General features: G+C 37.2%; 1 protein-coding gene across 2 annotated transcripts in view; it reads right to left on the bottom strand.

Annotated features, from left to right (window-relative positions):
- Positions 1-1,237: 1,237 nt before the first annotated feature.
- The window catches only part of LOC124161294, a 34,256-nt gene continuing 16,538 nt past the window's right edge, over positions 1,238-18,955 (bottom strand). For both annotated transcript variants that reach the window (XM_046537598.1, XM_046537599.1), the window contains 9 exons: positions 15,389-15,588; positions 13,942-14,198; positions 10,854-11,047; positions 10,567-10,666; positions 10,128-10,253; positions 9,632-9,764; positions 8,829-9,212; positions 6,598-7,543; positions 1,238-4,183 (listed from right to left, as the gene is read on the bottom strand). In XM_046537598.1, the coding sequence (XP_046393554.1) occupies positions 3,767-4,183; positions 6,598-7,543; positions 8,829-9,212; positions 9,632-9,764; positions 10,128-10,253; positions 10,567-10,666; positions 10,854-11,047; positions 13,942-14,198; positions 15,389-15,588 (2,757 nt within the window). In that variant the 3' untranslated portion in view covers positions 1,238-3,766. The remainder of the gene's footprint in view (positions 4,184-6,597; positions 7,544-8,828; positions 9,213-9,631; positions 9,765-10,127; positions 10,254-10,566; positions 10,667-10,853; positions 11,048-13,941; positions 14,199-15,388; positions 15,589-18,955) is intronic.

The following is an 18,955-nucleotide window of genomic DNA, read 5'->3' as shown; positions in this document are numbered from 1 at the left end:
CTATTACGTAAACAAACTATACATTTGGTGTGTTATCAGTTAACATTGAGCAGGCGTGATTGGGGGCCCTCCTTACAGAGATATTCAGGAGTCCTACCATGGAAATTTTAGGAAGTGTATTTTGTCATTGTTCTGGATCTTAAAAATTAGATAAAAGCTAATAAAAAATTGCAATTTTGTAAGAAAAATATGGTGAAAATGTGAATTTCACAATTTGTAAAATTTAATAATGTATTATGGCTCTAATATCTTTTAGTGAATTTGTTCCTTGAAACTGCACTAAAATCTAAAAAAAAACTTTAAAATAAGCTTTTTGAAGAGCCATTTCAAAAAAGCATTAGGTTCTCTTATATCTCCTGAGAACTTTATTTTATTTGTTTTTATATAATATTTATGTATGTTGTAAATACATAATGCAACTAATGAGAATGTGGAAATTTTTAATTGCGAAAAACATTCATTTTTTTCTAAAATTAAATTTTGGAGTCTTTTTTTCATTACATCTTTCACATACTACTCTTCAAAATAGATGCAAGTGATGTGGGGGCCCTCGGCAATTGCCAACCTGGCCAGACCGCCCCAGGTGTTGAAGTCATATCATAATGGTGTCTCACAATTTAAGATGAAAATAAATGGGATTGGTGCCAACAGGGATGCGTGTCTCGAGTGGCTCCATCTGACATTGGCCTCATTCTAACACCAAAGTTGCAACAGATTTATCAGCACCAAAATCAGTTGAGGTTGCATAGCTATATTCTAGTCTATATGCTGAGAAGAATTCACAAAAGAAGGTGCATAGCAAACTCCACTTCCGCAGTGGGCCTGAGCAGTAATCCCACAATCCTCAACTTTCTACCTGCTCTTACGGACCAGAGTATATTTAACTAATTGTAAGTTAACCAATACCTTTAGGAAGTGGCAACATGATGAACCCAGTAGATGGCACCATTGCAGTCTGAACTACAAAAAGGTTAGTTAAGCTCTGCAGCGACCATTGTTAAATAATCAAAATGGCATTATCTATTCTCTAATGATGATCAATGGTGCAAATACAATTATGAATAAGTTCTAGCAAGATAAAATGATGAATACTTGTTTATAGTAGTGTTCTTAAACTGTCACTAATCCAGCTACCTCTGCAAGGGACTTAAGGGCATCACATGCAGGCTACAGATATTAATAATATATGAACATATTTTTTCAGGCAATTACTTAGATGATCAGAACAACTCAAGAATATTGATAGGGAAAAGTATATTTTTTCAATTGCAGTACAAGTAGAACTTTTTAAAGCATAGATGGTTCCAAATATTTATTATAAATGTCACATTTACATTATACACATATATTTATATACATATATAGTTAATTATATTATAGTTATACAAACTGTATAAAATAGGGGCACACAGGAGAATACAATTGTCTAATAATCAGGTACTACAGTAAAGGAGATTAATTCTCATAGTGGCGAGTGTTTTAGAAAACTGTTTACACGTCACAGTCATATTTTCTTATCTACCAAGATATACTTACATTTGGAAGACAAAGGTGTGTAACATAAAATATAAAATGTCTCATAAAGCTGTAAAGAACAGTAGCACCTCAAGATCTGTATTTACAAAACAATATAACCATTTAACTCCCTTGCATCTCAAGCTTGACAATGAGCTTATTTAACTGAGACTTAGTAAAAAAAATCACATAATCAGATTCTACGAAAAAAAGAATTTACAAGTCACCAAACTTCTCTGAGAATAAGTCATGTCCCTGAGGTGAAACCAGTAATTGACCCACACTTAACTCCACAACACATGACCTCAAGATAATTTGACACAATCAGTGGCTCTATAAGCCATTTCTCAAACTGAATAATAATAACAACCAACACATAGGCCAACAAAGAAACCTACAAGAAATGGTTAACATAGCAAGAGACGATTGCTGTATATCCACAAAGCCACGAAAAATTAATTTATGACAAGGCAAAAATAATACTCGCAGCAACCATTGACTTGCAAAATAATTTTGCCAGTAAGGAAAAAAACTGCACTGATAAATGCCAACAATAACCTGTAATTACCTACTTTATCAAGGAATTATGCATGAAAATACATGTGTGCAAATATAATAAAAAGCAATGGAAGTGAAGCAACAAAATATCCATGGGTGTCTAGACCTATTATAGGAACCATAAAAAAATCAATCCATAGGGATCCTCTCCAATGTTTAAAATAGACAATCATTATAGGAATACATAAAGAGCGACCAATAAAATGACTGTGTGATATATAAGCTCATTATCTAAACTTAACCTCAAAAATTAATTATGAAACATGAAGGAATTGGTTCGTTCACTTCAACCCAAAATCACAATTCAGTAAAAGAATTTGATAGATAATCAGGTATAGGTAATTTATAAATAAATCTTCCCCATTTGTATCTTCAAATTCACTTATGAATTGATAATATTTTTCTTTTTAACCTATTTTCATCGGAAGGTGATGTTATTACAGACTTGCTTCATTTAACCATTCAAGAAGAACCTTTCTTTAGGAGAAAGAATCCCTCAAAAGTGTGTAAATAACAACATTCCACGCGAGGCCCACACACAGGGCCAAGGGGCAGTGGAGAGGCACCAACCTGCTTGGCATGGTTAGCGACATATTCAACTTATTTACAAAAAATTGAAGCCTTTCGATTTTCGTCACTAACAGCTTGAGAAGTAAGTGACAGATTGAAAAATACTGATTTCTTTCTTCTTCCACCTTTATCAAAATCCACAATAAAATGAAATTGGTGTCTACCAAAGAAAATAAAGTCAACACATTCAAACTGGCATCAGACCAAGATAAAAATTCACTGGAAACACCCAAGTAATTGACACGCTCAAGTCAACAATTTAACATCCATTTCAAAATTGTGGTTATGAATTCACAACAAAAAAATAATATACCATACCCCCTTGTAATGGTTACATGGAAACCTGAGTCAAAATAATAACAGATCCATTAGCAAGCTGGACAGAATATTGCTATCACAAATACCATTCTCAGTAAAGAAAAACATCAAGAAAATATGTATGTATTGCTAAAAAGGAATTTATTGAGCAATGAACTAATGATGAGAGATTATTTCACTACATATGTACGTACGCTGAGCTCCTTTTTTATACGTGAAAAATTTAGGTATAATTCATACCTATATTGGACATTCCATGCACTCAAACTATTCATCCTCAGGATGAGTAAGAGCTGGAGACCTATGTAACTAAATATTGTCAAATATCACTTTAACAAAAATAACACATGCTTTGCATGGGAATTTAAAAACTTATGAGGCCATTATTTATGGGATAGATTCAAAAAAATTATGAGGCCTTTATCTTAGTCCAAATTACCAAATCAGATCCAGCATATAAAAATAACATCCATCTTCAATGTAGATCATAAGTTTCTTCACTGACTCATTAATGCAATGTTGGCTGAGCACTGTTTCGTAGAAAGTAATTTGTGGCTCCATGTTTCCCTCACATTGCATTCATTCTCTTTAACGATGAAGAGAGTGAGCACAATTCCATGGCGAGAGAAACAATGAACCACAGAGTATAAGATACACAGCAGGCCTTGAAATATACCAAATATATACGTAGTCTTCAGATTAATCACTTCAATGTATCTTTATATAAATAATACTCTTCATCATGACTGAAGCATTACGAGGATGATGAGATAGGATCGTACAGGAAACAAACCTGTTGGTTTAATTACTGGTAAGTATTTCTTGTCCTTGGCACAGAGACAGAGGAGTTGTACATGGTATCATCCACCCCGTCTCCAACCATGGAACTTTGAGCATTTGGAGGTGCACTGGCGACATTCGGAGAGGCCCTGTTGCTAGCACCATTGAGCCTACGGTTTGCCCTCAGGAAGCTTGCCTCCGAAAGGGAGTATGTGCCTGGTTCGAACACAGGCGGGTATTCCAGGCCGGGGTAGTCTGGAATTGGATCCACAGCCGTGACCATGACGGGAGATGGAGGGGAGGCTGCCGCAGATGACTGCTGCATCATTGGGGAGTTCAAACTGCCGGATGGAGAGGGGGGCGGTAGGGAACAAGAGGACGAGGGAGGTGGAGGAGGGGGGAGCCGCCTCTGCTTCCCAATCATTGAGATACCCATCGTCGGCTGCAAAGAAATTTTGAAAGTTTCATTGGCACTTAAGACGGTTCATTGACAACTATATAGAGACATGGAACAGAGCATATAAACTTACCAATCTTTAACACAATCCACAATAAAATAAAATTGGTGAACTAGCCCATTCTCGAGAGGATAATTGACAAAAGAGGCAAACTGAAGAAAATTCAGCCAATACATTCAAGTAGCAACAGACTATGCTTCACCCTGGTTCCAGTGAGAGTTAGAAAAACTCAAATGCTCACTGCTATACTTGAAAAATATTTCAGAAGTGTTCCAAATGGCACAATCGCTTCTCACGGACTCCAGAGCCCAGACCATAGTGGGCCATGCATGTGATCCATAGGCAATGACAGTTCTAAGTTGCAAATACTTGTGAAGACGAGCAGTCACTCAACACAGATGGAAATGGACAGATAATTCTATTAACCCCCGAGACAGCATACAGAATTTTCCCGAGTTCAGAGGGAAACCTGAAAACCCTTTCATACACCTTTACTGACAGCCATCCCTAAACATTGCCTTCTTTCCATAGGGGTTATGGTTGATTGAGAAAGAGAATGTATTGCTAGGCTAGAGAGATGATCACTGGAGGAACAGGCATAGGTAGGCAGCTTCTCAGTTCCGATGCACCCAGATGTTAAGCTTATGCAAGTATGGATCCCCAGAGGAGAGAAAAAACATTTTGTGCCCCTTGCAGGCCACTACGTACTACTACATTAAGAAAATATCATTTCTAGTGCCGATACTTAAAGCATATGATATTAGAGCCCAAATTAGATGTCATTCATGTAATGTATCCCACAGAAAATAGAATTCAACCTGAAAACATAAATCACTTTCTCACAAATGAAGTTTATTTCTGGATATTTTGGGCAATACGGAGGGAATATATTATGAGTAATATCTACAAGGTACTACAGTTCACATTATTCAAAATATCTCCTTTACAAGCATTGAGTAGTAATTAGCATCCTTTTAGGATAGTTGAGCTTTATAAGAATTAATATTTATAAGTAACGCTTCATCTTCTAAGGACATAAGATGTAAAAGACACAAAACACCATTTGATATTGGACATATGCTGTAAGAAAGATGGTCATGTCTCACACTAATGACTTTCATATAGCTAATCACAGCTTTTTTGAAGAAGAAAAAACCGGTATCAGTGCAAAGTCTCACCATACTGGAAATGGATTTTAGGCAATACAATTGATCTACATACATATGTATATAGATCACCTTAAGCATTGACTTTCAAAATAATAAAAAAATACTAAACCAAAAATATAATTTTTTCCAATATATTTGATAAATTCTCTGGAGATGGGCAAATTTCAAAGATGCTAGATCAAATCATTATTCACCTGTACAAGTCAACAAAATAAGATTTGATGTAGTGAAAAGAGGTATCCAAAGTTGGAAAATTCTATTCATCTGGTGAAACATGTATGACAGAAACAGTGGCAGTTACAGCCATTATGCTCTGGCAAAATTTATTTTCACCTCTACTAAGGCTTAAACTGATCTATGTTCATGTTTCCTCATAGATTCATGAAAGAAAATAATACCTCCAGTCACAAAGTTTTAGGAGCATTACTGTTAATTAAACACTAATATCAAACTTGTCAACAAATAAAAAGAGCTAAGTGAAACAATAATATTAAATCACATTACATGAGAAACACTGTTGATTATTGTTAAAAGGAGAGGGAAAAAGTATGGTATGTATATGGTTGTGAGCAGCAATGGTAATCTTTCAGGAACAAATTGGAGCTAAACATAATAAATAATTTATAATAATTTATTATATGTAAATTTATAATAAATTTTTACCCTCTGATTTCTGGCTTTTTCCATCTACCACAGCACCGTTGTCCTCGTCCTTTTTCTATTACATGCTCCTATCCCTTTCTTTCCTTACCTGTGAATTTATTTGTATGTTTGCGCTTAAGGCATCGTGTGAATGAATGAAGTAATAAATAATATTAAAATATGTATAAATATTCAAAGAATATGGAAATGGCAAAGATTAAAAAAAAATATTAGAAATATACACCTTCAATTAAAAAAGAAAAATAAGGGACAAATAAAGATACTAAAATAAGTACTGACTCATAGGCTTATTTCTGGGAGTATGTTATATTAAAGGGTAGAGTGTGTGAAGGGGTCCAGAGTCCAAATCCAAGGTGAAGTCTCAAAGTCAAACTAAAATCAATGAAATGTGAGATGGAAAGGAAACAGCCTCCAACCATAAATGTGTGGCATCACATGCCTGTGGCTAAGTCAAGCTCATTATTCCTAACCAACCTTTGAGTTGAATCACTAAGTGAGTGTGATAGGCTATCAGAAGTCTTTCTTCAGGTACAACATATGCACTTAGAGATAAAGAGGTAACTTACCTTTGACTGTTGTCTTGACAAAGGATCCTCAAATGCAGCCACCGATGTGGGAACAGGAGGAGCTGGAGATGGGGGCCACATGAGAGGGGTGAGAGGCGGAGTGGCTGCCTCCCTGGGAGAGCCCATGCCGTGAACTCCATCACTCGGTTTGGGTGAGCCAAATATTGCCCGGTGGAGCCTAGGGGATCCCAGGAGAGTCTTCTGCGGCGAAGCAGGAGGCGTGAGGGGAGAGATGGGGGGAGACGCTGCAGTTAACGACCCTTCCCCTGCACCCCTCCTTGAAAGCTTCGGCGAGAAGAGGCGGAAGCGCGAGCGAGAGGTTGGGGTGGATGGCTCATTCGAATGGTCCAGACTCATCTCAAACGCCAGCTTCATGCGGTTAGCGTTCACTTCCTCCTCCCTCTTGTTTGGCTTTGGCTGCAGGGGCGGTGGTCGATACAGAGCTGCATTCTTCAGCTTCAGGGACGAGGATGATGACGAAGAGGAGGTTGGTGAGGTGGGTGATGGACGATCTTTCCTCGCCAAACCCCTCTCGTCCCTGCCTCGCAAGGAGTCAATCCAGAACTTCTCCGGCGAACCACCCCTGAATTCTCTCCTGGCCGAGGCAGCTGCTGACTGTTGCAAATGTGGAGAGGGAGCGTACGCTGGAATGAGGGGCTGCGGGAACGTGCCGGGGCGGGAGAGTGGTGACATGGGGCCCCTTGACCTTCCCATTCCTCCTTCTGAGATGAGGGGTGGGCTGCCTGCACTGACTCTGCGCTGGCTGGCCAAGCGGGCTCCCACCAGGCAACGGACTCTCTCCTCGGGGTCCTCGGTGGAACCATGACGACAGGGCCTCTTCACGACGTCTGGTGGAGTGCCTGAGGTATTTCCCTTCCGTGCGGCTGCCAATGCTGGTTTGGCCAAGGCCTGGGCATGCGCAGCCACCTGAGGAGATGGGACGTACCTGCAATGGCATAATCATAAATGAACAGGTGTAATGTATACTGACTACTACTCATTAAATGACAGAAATAATCACTTTTATCTATAGATCTCAGAAGGAGCCAATTGAAAAGATTATTACCCATTCTAGAAAGAAAGGGTTTAAAGAATCTTCACAATTTTTAATGCTCCTATCCTTCCTCAATTGGTTTGAAAATTAAGGTGGTTCTGGCATGCTACTCTTACAATTATCCAGTGTACTTTCACCCAGTCAGATATTTTTGAGTAGCTCTGCAAGTGGCCACCTATTTCCTAAGTTGAGGACAGGTAAGTACAGATATCTGCCCTAAATCTTAAGACAGAGTGAGAATTGAGGAAGATTGGAGAGACACCACACATGTAGACATTAGCCTCCTCTCACAAAATCAAATACTGAGATAACAAACATCAACTCAAACGCCTCATTTCCAAAGCCACAAGAGTGAAATGATGACTACTAGGACCTATAGTTGTACCTAAGCCTTAAAAATTTTGTTTACAGAAACTCTTAGTAAGTGTCAAACTCCTCAACTTTAGACAGAAGATGGCTTGGAGAAAAAAATTGAACTGTACTCATCTGAAGCCACTCAGTCCCTCCTATGTGATCCTCTGACCTATTGGCATCATGAAACTAGACTTAGAAATTTAAGGCGACTTGCTTCATGCTATTTGGTTGTACCTGCAGGTTCAGTGTTTTCTGGGCCAATTTTTTTAGAGACTGGTGCAATGGTTTCTGCTAGAAGAACCCTCTTAACTGCTGAGCATGTTCAGCAGCTCATATTTCTTAGAAAGAATTTCCAGTATTTACAAATGCAAGAGGACTTAGAGTCTGAAATTTAATACCAGTGATTAATTGTAAGAGTTGCAAAATAAAAGAGTTATCACAATGTCATTTCTCTAATTAATTGCTCTTATATCACACTTTGGATTACTGAGCTTAGTTCACGAGAAAGAAAGCACATATTAATTTTTTTGGGAAAAATAAGTAAGGTATGGGCAAATGATACTATCGGTATCAGCCGCTGGTATCGAAGTATCGGAAAAAGTGGTATCGGTCCACGTCTACTTAAAATATTACATAAAACACCACGGAGACAGATGCTTAATCAAATATGTGCAAATATAACTACATATACTCATGTTGTCAGTCATCTCACACAACATTGATGTTATAATGATACACAATATAATTATGTATTAATTTTTTCAAGAAAGGAAAATATTGTTGAATCTTATAACCACAAATAAGATGAAGGGCTAAGACTCGCCTTCTTCTGCGACGCAAATCTGCCATATCGTCTGCATCTCCCCTGGATGGTGGTGCAAGTGAGGACTCCGATCGGGTGTGCCTGTGCGATGGAGCAGCATCAGGAGTCCAAACCATTCCAAACACAGATGGTGGGGGCGATGACTCCCTCTCCCCTTCATCTCTAGCAGGCAGTGTCATTCCAGTCGAACCACGCCCAGCTCTCCTATAGCTTCGGAACTTAGCTGTTGGGACTGGAACATTTCTGTTGGCACTGCTCTTCAGGAAACGAAGATACTTTCGGTCCAGACTTGAGCCCACAGGTTCCTGGCTGACAGGGTCTGGAGTGGCTCCCTTCTTGCTACCAAGTTTCTTCAAGGAACTGAACTTTTTCTGCACTTCTTGGCTGTAAGGCACAACATGAGTTTATTACATCAGGTAAATATGTTTTCAGAGAATACCATAGCCAGATTTCAAAGACTAGAGAAATTTAATAAATTACAAAAATCAATTATGTATTTTGCTTCTTATCCACAGCACAGAATTAAAGAGTCACCATTTCTGAAAGGAAAGTTTTTGAGTTTTTTCTCTAACATATAAACAACTAAAATGATTATTGGTTTCTGATTTAGTGATGATACTTCCAATGACAGTGAAAGCTTAAATTAATGAAAAAATACACTTAGATTCTCTAAGGCAAAAGTACCAATATAGAAATAAATCAATTTGAGCCACTAGTTCTATTTCAATTAAACGGCATCTATGTAGATGGATAAGGAATAAATGTGGCATACCTCCAATAGCAACAATTTTTTTCCATTTTACCTTTTTGACTCCAAAACTCCAGAGGTGCTTAGGTTTGGATTTGAGCTTCCTGAGGCAATATTTTTACGGTTAGACCGTGGAGTCAAACAACAAGATCCATTAGATTCATCATCTGTTTCACTAAAGTACACAGCTGTAACAAAGAAAATAAGATAAAGCACACAATGTACAGCATGGATGATGCACAATTAATAAGGAGCAAAGGTATCGAGAATGGTTGCTGAACATTCTTCTTGATTTTCCGATGCTGCTTCATGTGTCTGTGCTCTGAAATGGTGAGCATTTTCACCTCTATTACAGCGATTTTCAGGTTGAAGTGATGTAAATCCAGAATTTAAAAAATTGGGGATTCTAACCACTTTAATCTGAACACAACTGCAATGGCTGAGAAAATGTTCCTCGACCACACCCAGCAACATTGGAAAATAAAGAAAAAAATTACCAAGGAAACTGATGATATTCCAACATGGAAAGTAACGGAATCTTAAATTAGTACCTTCATTTCCATCATCAGTAGAGCTGCTGCCCTGAGAAGATTCTGGCCTTATTGTAGCTTCCGATATACATGCAATCCATTCATTTAAGCTCTCTTCCGTTTCTGCAGCAAAATAGAATACTTTCCCTGCAAATGTAAAAGCATGAGTATTAATGTGTTGATGTGAAAAAGGAAATAAACAAGAAAAAGTAACTAATGAAGAAAAAAATAGCTTTAGAGACAAGACAAACAAATAGTTTAAGCTACAAATCTTATGCAGTGGCTCTCAGTACTGCAAATTAGAACATGCAACTTCTGCACACTGCAAGCTTTTTCTTCATAATAGTAGTAGGCTGATATCATAAAGAGGAGGCCCTCAATTACATCATCATACTCCCAGAATCAATTGATGACAGAAAATATTTTTAATAATGGACTTGCAAACAAAACATCACCTCACCTGCGTGATAAACCTTGAATGCAAATTTCCGAGACTTAACCTCTGGAGCCAAAGCAGCTGTGAACCCAGCCAGACCGATAAGCCGATCTGCTTTAGTAGACTGGACAAAGAGAGACATAACAATCATGTGATTACCGCCAAATAATCAGCAATAAAGTTTAATGTTCTTAAAAATGAAGAGTACCAGAAGGAATGCTTGTAAGAACTATTGATCATTTGTAGAAAATTAGTTAAATGTGCATACAGATACTACTAGGGAGGATGAAACAGCTATTTTGAACACCGACCTCTCTATCCTTGAAGCCATAGAATGAAGTCCCAACGAGAAGAAACCAGGCTCGCACCCACTGGGCAGTTGCCGTACCGAGGGTAACTTCTGAGCCACCTTTGGAACTCAATCCGATACCACCACGCAACCGGTACTGAAGCCATCCTTGATGTTCCACCTCACCCAAGTCTTTCACGGAAACCTTTCGCCCTTCTGCAAAAAGAATTGTTGGAGGAAACTCAGGTAAAAATAAACTTAGTCCAATGTAATTATTTAAATTAATGAAGACAAAAATTTATAGACTATAGGCATCACTATCCATCCTCGATGGACCACCAGAGCAAAAAATCTAGCATCATAAGCCTCCTAAACATTACCATGTAAAATAAGAACACTGGATAGCACTGAGGTCATGCTAGTGACCTATGCCAGTCTTCACACAAATAACACTGTTCTGCAAAAAAATAGTTAAAAAAATGCCCCGCTACAATTTAGGGTGTTTCTGGCTAATTTTGGGTCCCTGAATCCGAAAATGACCTCCGTTTTTTTCTATCACCCTCCATTTTTATGCAACCCCTAAATTGGGGAAAACAACCCCTTATATAAACTTATCGCTTTTCAAGTGACTTTTACTAATGTTATCTGCTTCTGATTGAAAAAAAACTGACGTTTGAGGGAAATTAGGGTCAAGAGAGAGACAAACTTCACTGGGGTTGAAAAGATTTAGGGGGTTTAAAAAAAAATAAATAAAAATAAAAAATAAAAAAAAAATAAAAAAAAATAAAAAACATTAAAATAACCATTTTTCTTCGTTTTTTATGACATATGATATGGTAGCTAATGGAAAAGTTTTTAAGTGATGAATACACTGTTCACTATTTTTTAATTTATTTATACCCCCTCTAGGAAGTGGTATGAATATCTGCCAAAAAAATCTGAACACAAATCAGATTTATCAAAATATTATTGTAACAGCGTTTGGGGCCTCATGATTTGACTTCGTTGTCCTCCTTACTTTTAAAGTAAGATCTGAGACTTTTCCATTAAATACATTGGAAAATGTTGGGAAATACATTGGGAGGAATTGAGAAATACACAGTAAAAGTCATTCACCACGTATGTTTTGACACGCTTGGACACGTTTTAACGTGTCTTCATGTGTCTGGCAGTCGCACTTGCTGATGTTCATCTATAAAATAAATCAATTGTCTTTTTCAGTGGTTCCCAACCCTTTAAGTCTAAAGACCCACCTTTTAATTTTTTCCATTTTCGCGAACCACCCCTAACCCACCCATGATTACACACACACACACACAAATACGTATGTATGCATATATTACACTTAATTGGTATTTATATACACATTTATATACGCTATTGTTTTCGTTTCAATGTAATAGGCAAGCATTGCATCAAGATTTTTTATGAAAAAAAATAATAAAAATGACACATACATAAAATTAAAATTATCTGGTGAAACATTATTTGGTACATTTTCAAGAGCCACGCCGCGACCCACTTAAATTCCGCCTGCGACCCACTGGTTGGGAAACGCTGGTCTATTCAGTACATCATACTCTTTCCTGCGTGTCGGGTTATAATCTTCCAAGTTCTTTCCTTATTTCTCTAGCGTGTGTTCGATTTAGTGTGTTATTTTGCGAGCGATTAAGCATTTTCTCGCGATCATTCAGCGATCCTGCAAAAATCATCCCAATTCATTTTGTAACACCTGTGGAGATTTAGTGTTTAAAGACCGAAGGATAGCAATGACTGCAATTGTGCGAAAATCTTATGAACTTTATTTCGGGTGTAAAATTGGTGACCAAGACAAATCGTGGGCCCCTAAATTCTGTTGCAGTGGTTGTCATAAAGTCTTTGTGAATGGCTAAACTGGGGAAATCGTTCCCTAAATTTCGGAGTGCCAATGGTTTGAGTTGAACCCACTTGCCATTTAACGAATTGCTATTATTGCGAAACCGACACTATGGATTAAAAAAAAACAATCCTGAAATGATTTATCTGAATTTACTGTCAGCAATTCGCCCAGTGAAGCATACTGATGCTATTCCTATCCCTAAAGCTCAAGCTAGTAGCACCCTCGATGATTCTTATGTCTTAGTGAACGAAGCTACACTGGAAGTGGAAGCAGGTTCTAGCTATCGAGATGAATATTACAGCCCTGATGAGGAAGAACCCTAGGGCACCTCATCCCATAACACGAGGACCTAAGTGATCTAATACAAGATTTAGACTTACCAAAGGGTAAAGCACAACTTCTTGGCTCGCATTTGCAGCAGTGGAATCTTTTGGCCGATAGTGTGAATGTTTCGCACTACAGAGGCAGACAGTCAACCCTCACTCAATTTTTTTCAACGGATGATGAAAATGATGATCTAATTTTCTGCAGTGATATTGAAGGACTGATGAGGGAATTAGCGATTAAGAATGATCCAGACCAATGGAGGCTATTCATCGACTGATCGAAGACAGGTTTAATGGCTGTTTTACTGAACAATGGCCACGATTTACCTTCGGTTCCTGTTGGATATGCCACTGTTTTAAAGGAAACCCATATTCCAGATTTTTGTGGCAGGTCTTTATACCACCTCCTTAACCCCCTCCAATACCATCCAGAAGAATGCATCATAATCATTATCATTCATGATAAAGGGAGGGAGAAAGAGAGCACGCGGACAGGCATATGATGCACAACATCAGGCAGTTGCCCCATTGATGACTGCTGAGTGTAGACTGCTGAAGTAAAAGTCTATTCGAAGGAGAACGATGGCGTTCTCATTTTAACTCCTCCAATGCTACTATATCAAACCTTACACATAGGATATAAATGAGATCGACCTAAAATAAGGTATCAATTTCTTCAACAAGTAACTGGTTCCAAAACATTACTCTACTTGAAATATGGAATTTTTTTGAGAAAATTGTTTTTGGAGATGATTCCTTTTGGCTTCAGTTCTGGTTCAAAGCTCAAGAACCAATGGAACCAAAAACCAAACTGACTCCCTAATATTATCCTAATTCCATGGTAGGGAGGATATACTGCTAAATATAGTAAGAGAAACAAAGGGTACGTGGGAACACAGACTTACTGGCTAAGAGAGCATTCCTCTTCCTTAGTGTACGTGGGCTTGGGGAAGGGACGGCTGCTTTGGCACGGCTCATGGTCCGAGCAACCATCGCTCTGTAGCCACCTCCTGCAGCTGCCCTGCTGTCACCTGCAGCTGCTGTTGTGGGAGCAATCACGGGTGTTGACACAGAGGCGGTAGATGCTGGTACTGGTGCTACCCCAGGTGCTTCAGCCCCCAATGCACCAGTGACAAGCTGGGGAGTCACTGTCACTGGTGCCCTGAAAATATACAAAAAATACCATGCACATATTTCCCATTAAGAATGACAGTCATCATGCGGTCTCTCGGCAAGACGGAGGAATAGTGCTAGTAATCACTTCAAAGTAAGCACTTTCAAAAATTCTCAATGGCGAGTTCAATTTAATGGTGGTTCCCTTTGAATTGATTGACGATTAAACTGAGAGTGCTTTCCTGCAAAGTATAAAGTTGTGGCTATTTTCTATGACCAGTGTTGAAAGCTCATTGAAGTAACAAGTGTATTTTTTGATTTTACAGGCATTCCTTGGGTTTATTGTATTGTTTTTCTGTAAATCTTTGCTCCAATTTTCATTTATACAAATTACTTATGCTTTTTTATATTTCTGCCACCGCATGTACACATTAATTCTTCTTTTGTGAGATTGATTGGGAAGTGAAAATTTTGAAACTTACTTTGTACTTTAATGGATGGTCATCCCAAAACAGAACATAATTTGGGGGACCAAATTCCTCGTGCAATACTAAATAATATGTTGTACTCTGTTACAAAGAGGGATAAAGTTTATATTTTTGTATTCATAATACTAATCTGACAATATTTTTTATTTGCAACGAACAGAAATTCATGCAGCAATATATCTCTCGTTTGGAAAAATATTACCGTATATTCAGGCACATAGGACATACTTTTAGCAACAAAGGTGCCTTAAAATCAGCCAGTTCCTTAGACCAAATCTATCCTTTATCAATGAAAGCTGATTTGCTTTGATTACCAATAATAACTACGCATGCAGTATAATAACTACATGTACTGATTTACTTCCCAATATTTGACACAAGAATTTTTTTTCATTTAAAGAAGTGATTAAAAAAAATAAGTTCTTTCATCTTACTATGCCTGATCTTTCACAAAATTTGGCCATAAAAATGAAAGTATGTCTTACATGCCAGAGGGTCTTATAGGCCAAGAAATATGGTAAACAGTAGATTTCTCAGCAGCTGCTGTTTAATACATTAAGATGGTATTGATTTATCCCAGAAATAAACTCGAGGGAGATAAGATTATAATTAATCAAGTAATGAAATTGCACTTTAGTAGGGTGTAGACTACTTCCCACAAAGCCTTGCAATATTAAAATTAAGTCACCAATCGCATCACTCTATATTAAGTGGGTGAATAGATACATGTACATGAAATCTGTGAACTCACCTGGGGATTAATTCTGGCCTAGGCCTGGGAGGTGGCTCAGGTGCTATTCTTTCTGGCAGTCCAACCTCTTCAATTCCAATCATTACCTTACTTGCTGGCCTTGCATTGTCATTAGTTAGTTCTGCTGCTGTTGGTTCTGTAACTTCTGCCAGTCTCATATCCTCATTTTTATATGCTTTTGTCTCCCCATTTATTCTGACCTGATAAAATAAGCAAAGATAAAAAATGTAAGAAAGGAGCAAAAGCATAAGCAAAATAACAAATTAATGCTTGACATATGAATAGGAAAAAAACATTTTCAAAACAAAAACATAGCATAAAGAAAAGATGACTAGATTCTTAAATAGTTTCTCATTTTTAACCTTTTCATAGTTTTCAAATGAAAAATTAGTTGCTATATTATTTTCCAGGATGGCAACACAAGGTGACTGTACATGTTGCAGAGCATATGTTGTTCCCATGATATTGCTTTCTTAGGAAGGCCTTTCAGTAACTATGCAGAGATTTCTTCCTTTTAATTTACATGCAGCCTTAAATGTACTTTTATTGTCATTCACAGTTGTCTAAAAGCCACAATCATCAAGTGCCTTACTCAATGAAACTGCACTCAACAGTCATATGCCAATGTTGGGTGTGTGTTCTGGACCAATTAAATCCTACATGTAAAGTAAAAATACGAAGCAGGATAACGTATATTACATGATACAAGGTGGAATTTGCATTTCATAACAATTTATGCCTTTAAATCTACCGCAAAAGCATTTACCGAAGTAAAATCTATCAGATAACACCCAAAAATATTTAAAATGATTACTTAAAGACAAATGATGGCAGATAAAACAAAGTACCCATTTTGCGAGATCCACAAAAATTACTGAAATTACGTAATTTGATTTAACTAAATGCAAATGTTTCCCTATTACTTAGTATTATCATAGAGAAAGTATATATCAAGAGTTAACATTATGCTAGTGAGATTTTTGGAGTTAAACACACATTTGATTCCCTCAAATACACTCCATACAAAGATTTTAAATTCCCAGAAGTTTTTATAGCACCTCCTGCATTTCGAGGATGAGAAATAAGAAAGTCAAAACATAACAAGATTCAAACTCTGCATTTGCTTTCCCATCTGTTTGCCTCATTTCCCAACCATTTTTACTAAATTATTATCAGTCCATCCTCAACTTGAATATCAGATCATTATGATGCTTAAGATACATACTTACAATAATTCCTTCAATTTACATGCCTTCCAAATTGGGAACCCTAGCGGCCACAAGCAATAATTCAAAATCCTACATCTACATGGTGCCCTGCAATCCACCTCTGAGGAATTTGGCAGAGACACTCAGTTGCAAAGACAATGAAACATCAACAATATATTACAGTTAAGTTACACTTAATTATGTATACCTGAAGTAATCAACACCTATAGAAACTAAAAAGCAATACAGAAATCAAGGAAGTGCATACAGGAAATGATTTAAATGCAGTTATTTATTTCACATGAGAGAGAACAAGAAGGCAAGGAATAAGTTTGTGACTATTTTGGCAAGTTTTTCTTATTGCATAGAACTGGTTGAATTCTCTAATGCAGCAGAAAAAAATGCCACAAAGCAGAGAACATTAAATTCCATTTAACAAGTTCAATAATTGAGACATTAAAGGCAAACATAGGATTTTCAATGATGCAATTAGTTTTCCAAAAAAAAAGCAGCTTTCGAGCTAAAATAGTTCACAATCTCATCCCATATGGTGTTAAATAAATGGAGGGCACAAAAAAAATACAAGGGAAATCAGAGTAGGCATGAAGTGTACTTTTTTGAGCAGCTAGTAGACAAAAATTTGAGATGTAACACCAATTAAAATTGATTAACTTTTGATTTTCCCAAGGGACTCATTATCACCTCATAATAGTTCGACAACCAAATACCACCAAAAAATGATCATGCCATGCTAAATTATTTCTTCCTCGGAAACCAAAGATATAACATAGCAAACAAGGCAACACAGCACATCAACACAAACTAAATTACTTTTCACTTACCACCTCAAGAAATGATACGCAACATATTTTACAGCAAAAATATGTCACACTTGTGTTGATGAGGAGGGATTTCTAGGATCCGCTCCCTCCATGCGAGAAGAGAAGCTCTTCCGAGAGCAGCGTGAAACAAAACCAAGAGAGGGTTAGTGATCTTCCTTTGATTCATAATGCAGAAACCATGAGCACACAAGTAAATGTTCACTGTCACGGCAACACATGCACAAAAGTCATACAAGTCACCACGGCCACTTGTGCTGTGCGTGAGACACTGAGTGCAGAAGAGATAGGAAGACGGGCAGGGAATGTCCAAAAGGATTGCAAGGCAATTCACATTTTTTTTAAAATTACTCACAAAAAAGAAATTTAAGAGAGATCGAGAGAGTTAAAGACCTTTTTGAGTGAGCTGAAACAGGTTAATTTCAATATACTCAACATAATAATTTACTACATGGGCAAAACTAAGCAAAATTGTTAACTTTTTTCTGCACAAATGTTTACATTGACGAAACTTTTTTCAAATTTTCACCCAAGGAGAAAATTTTGGAGAAAGAATAGGTGTTATAAAGAGTTAAAACAAAATTTATTAGTCAATAAATTACCAGTGATGAAGATTCATTAGTTATTTCAAGAGAAAATACACATGCATTTAGATTTCCCTCTAATCCAAAAATGAAAAATGTCTTTTACTGAAACAACAGAGTGTCAAAACGAGGATTCAAAGTTTTACCAATTCTAATGATGCATCACATAAGAGCGCAACAAAGGGTTAGCATAACAGCAAAGAGATTTCTGGTGATGGAATACACAAATTAGTTGTCACAGCAAAACAGCTTAAACAAGAATTATGAGTTACACAATTTTTTTAGAAACCCAGAAAAATAAAAAACCAACAACTTTATTAGTGACAAAATGTCCATTACGCTAACATTTTACACCATGAATTAGCAAGCTTCAATGTTTACTACCACGACGGAGCCACCTAGTCTTGAGAGCATATTATAAAGCTATCCTAAAATTTTTTTACAATTTCATCACTTCAAAAGTTTATATTTCTAATTTATTTTCATGAGATTCATGCTATAAAAGGAATATTTTAAATCACAGAAAGCATCAAGCTATTTAATTGATCCCAATCTTATTCTTTTGAGCTTGTAGCCATAAGAGCTTATACAGATGCAACTAACTTCATTATCTATCACGTGATATTATTATTTGCAATAAAATAGCATAAAATAGCCACTAAGTTTCAAAGTGTAAACAACAAACAGATAAATTATATGTAAATTAAGATAATGGAGATATAATTTCATTATCCTTCAGTCTCACAATGAAGAGGTCTACGTTGATGACTAGAAATCTTTCTCACTGGTCTACTGTTACAATTCGGCAGGGCTTGTCTGAAAAGAAACTTTGGCTAAAAATGAGGTCCGAGCTCTCATGCACTCCCAAACCAACTACTGGCGTGAAAAGAAGCTGGGCTGTCAGAACCAGGAGGAACAATCAACGCATGTTGGTTC

This window comes from Ischnura elegans, chromosome 6 (genome assembly GCF_921293095.1).
Source record: "Ischnura elegans chromosome 6, ioIscEleg1.1, whole genome shotgun sequence".
In the NCBI taxonomy this organism is placed as follows: domain Eukaryota; kingdom Metazoa; phylum Arthropoda; class Insecta; order Odonata; family Coenagrionidae; genus Ischnura; species Ischnura elegans.
Note: the sequence above shows the minus strand (reverse complement) of the source record. Positions and strands in the feature narration are given on the sequence as shown.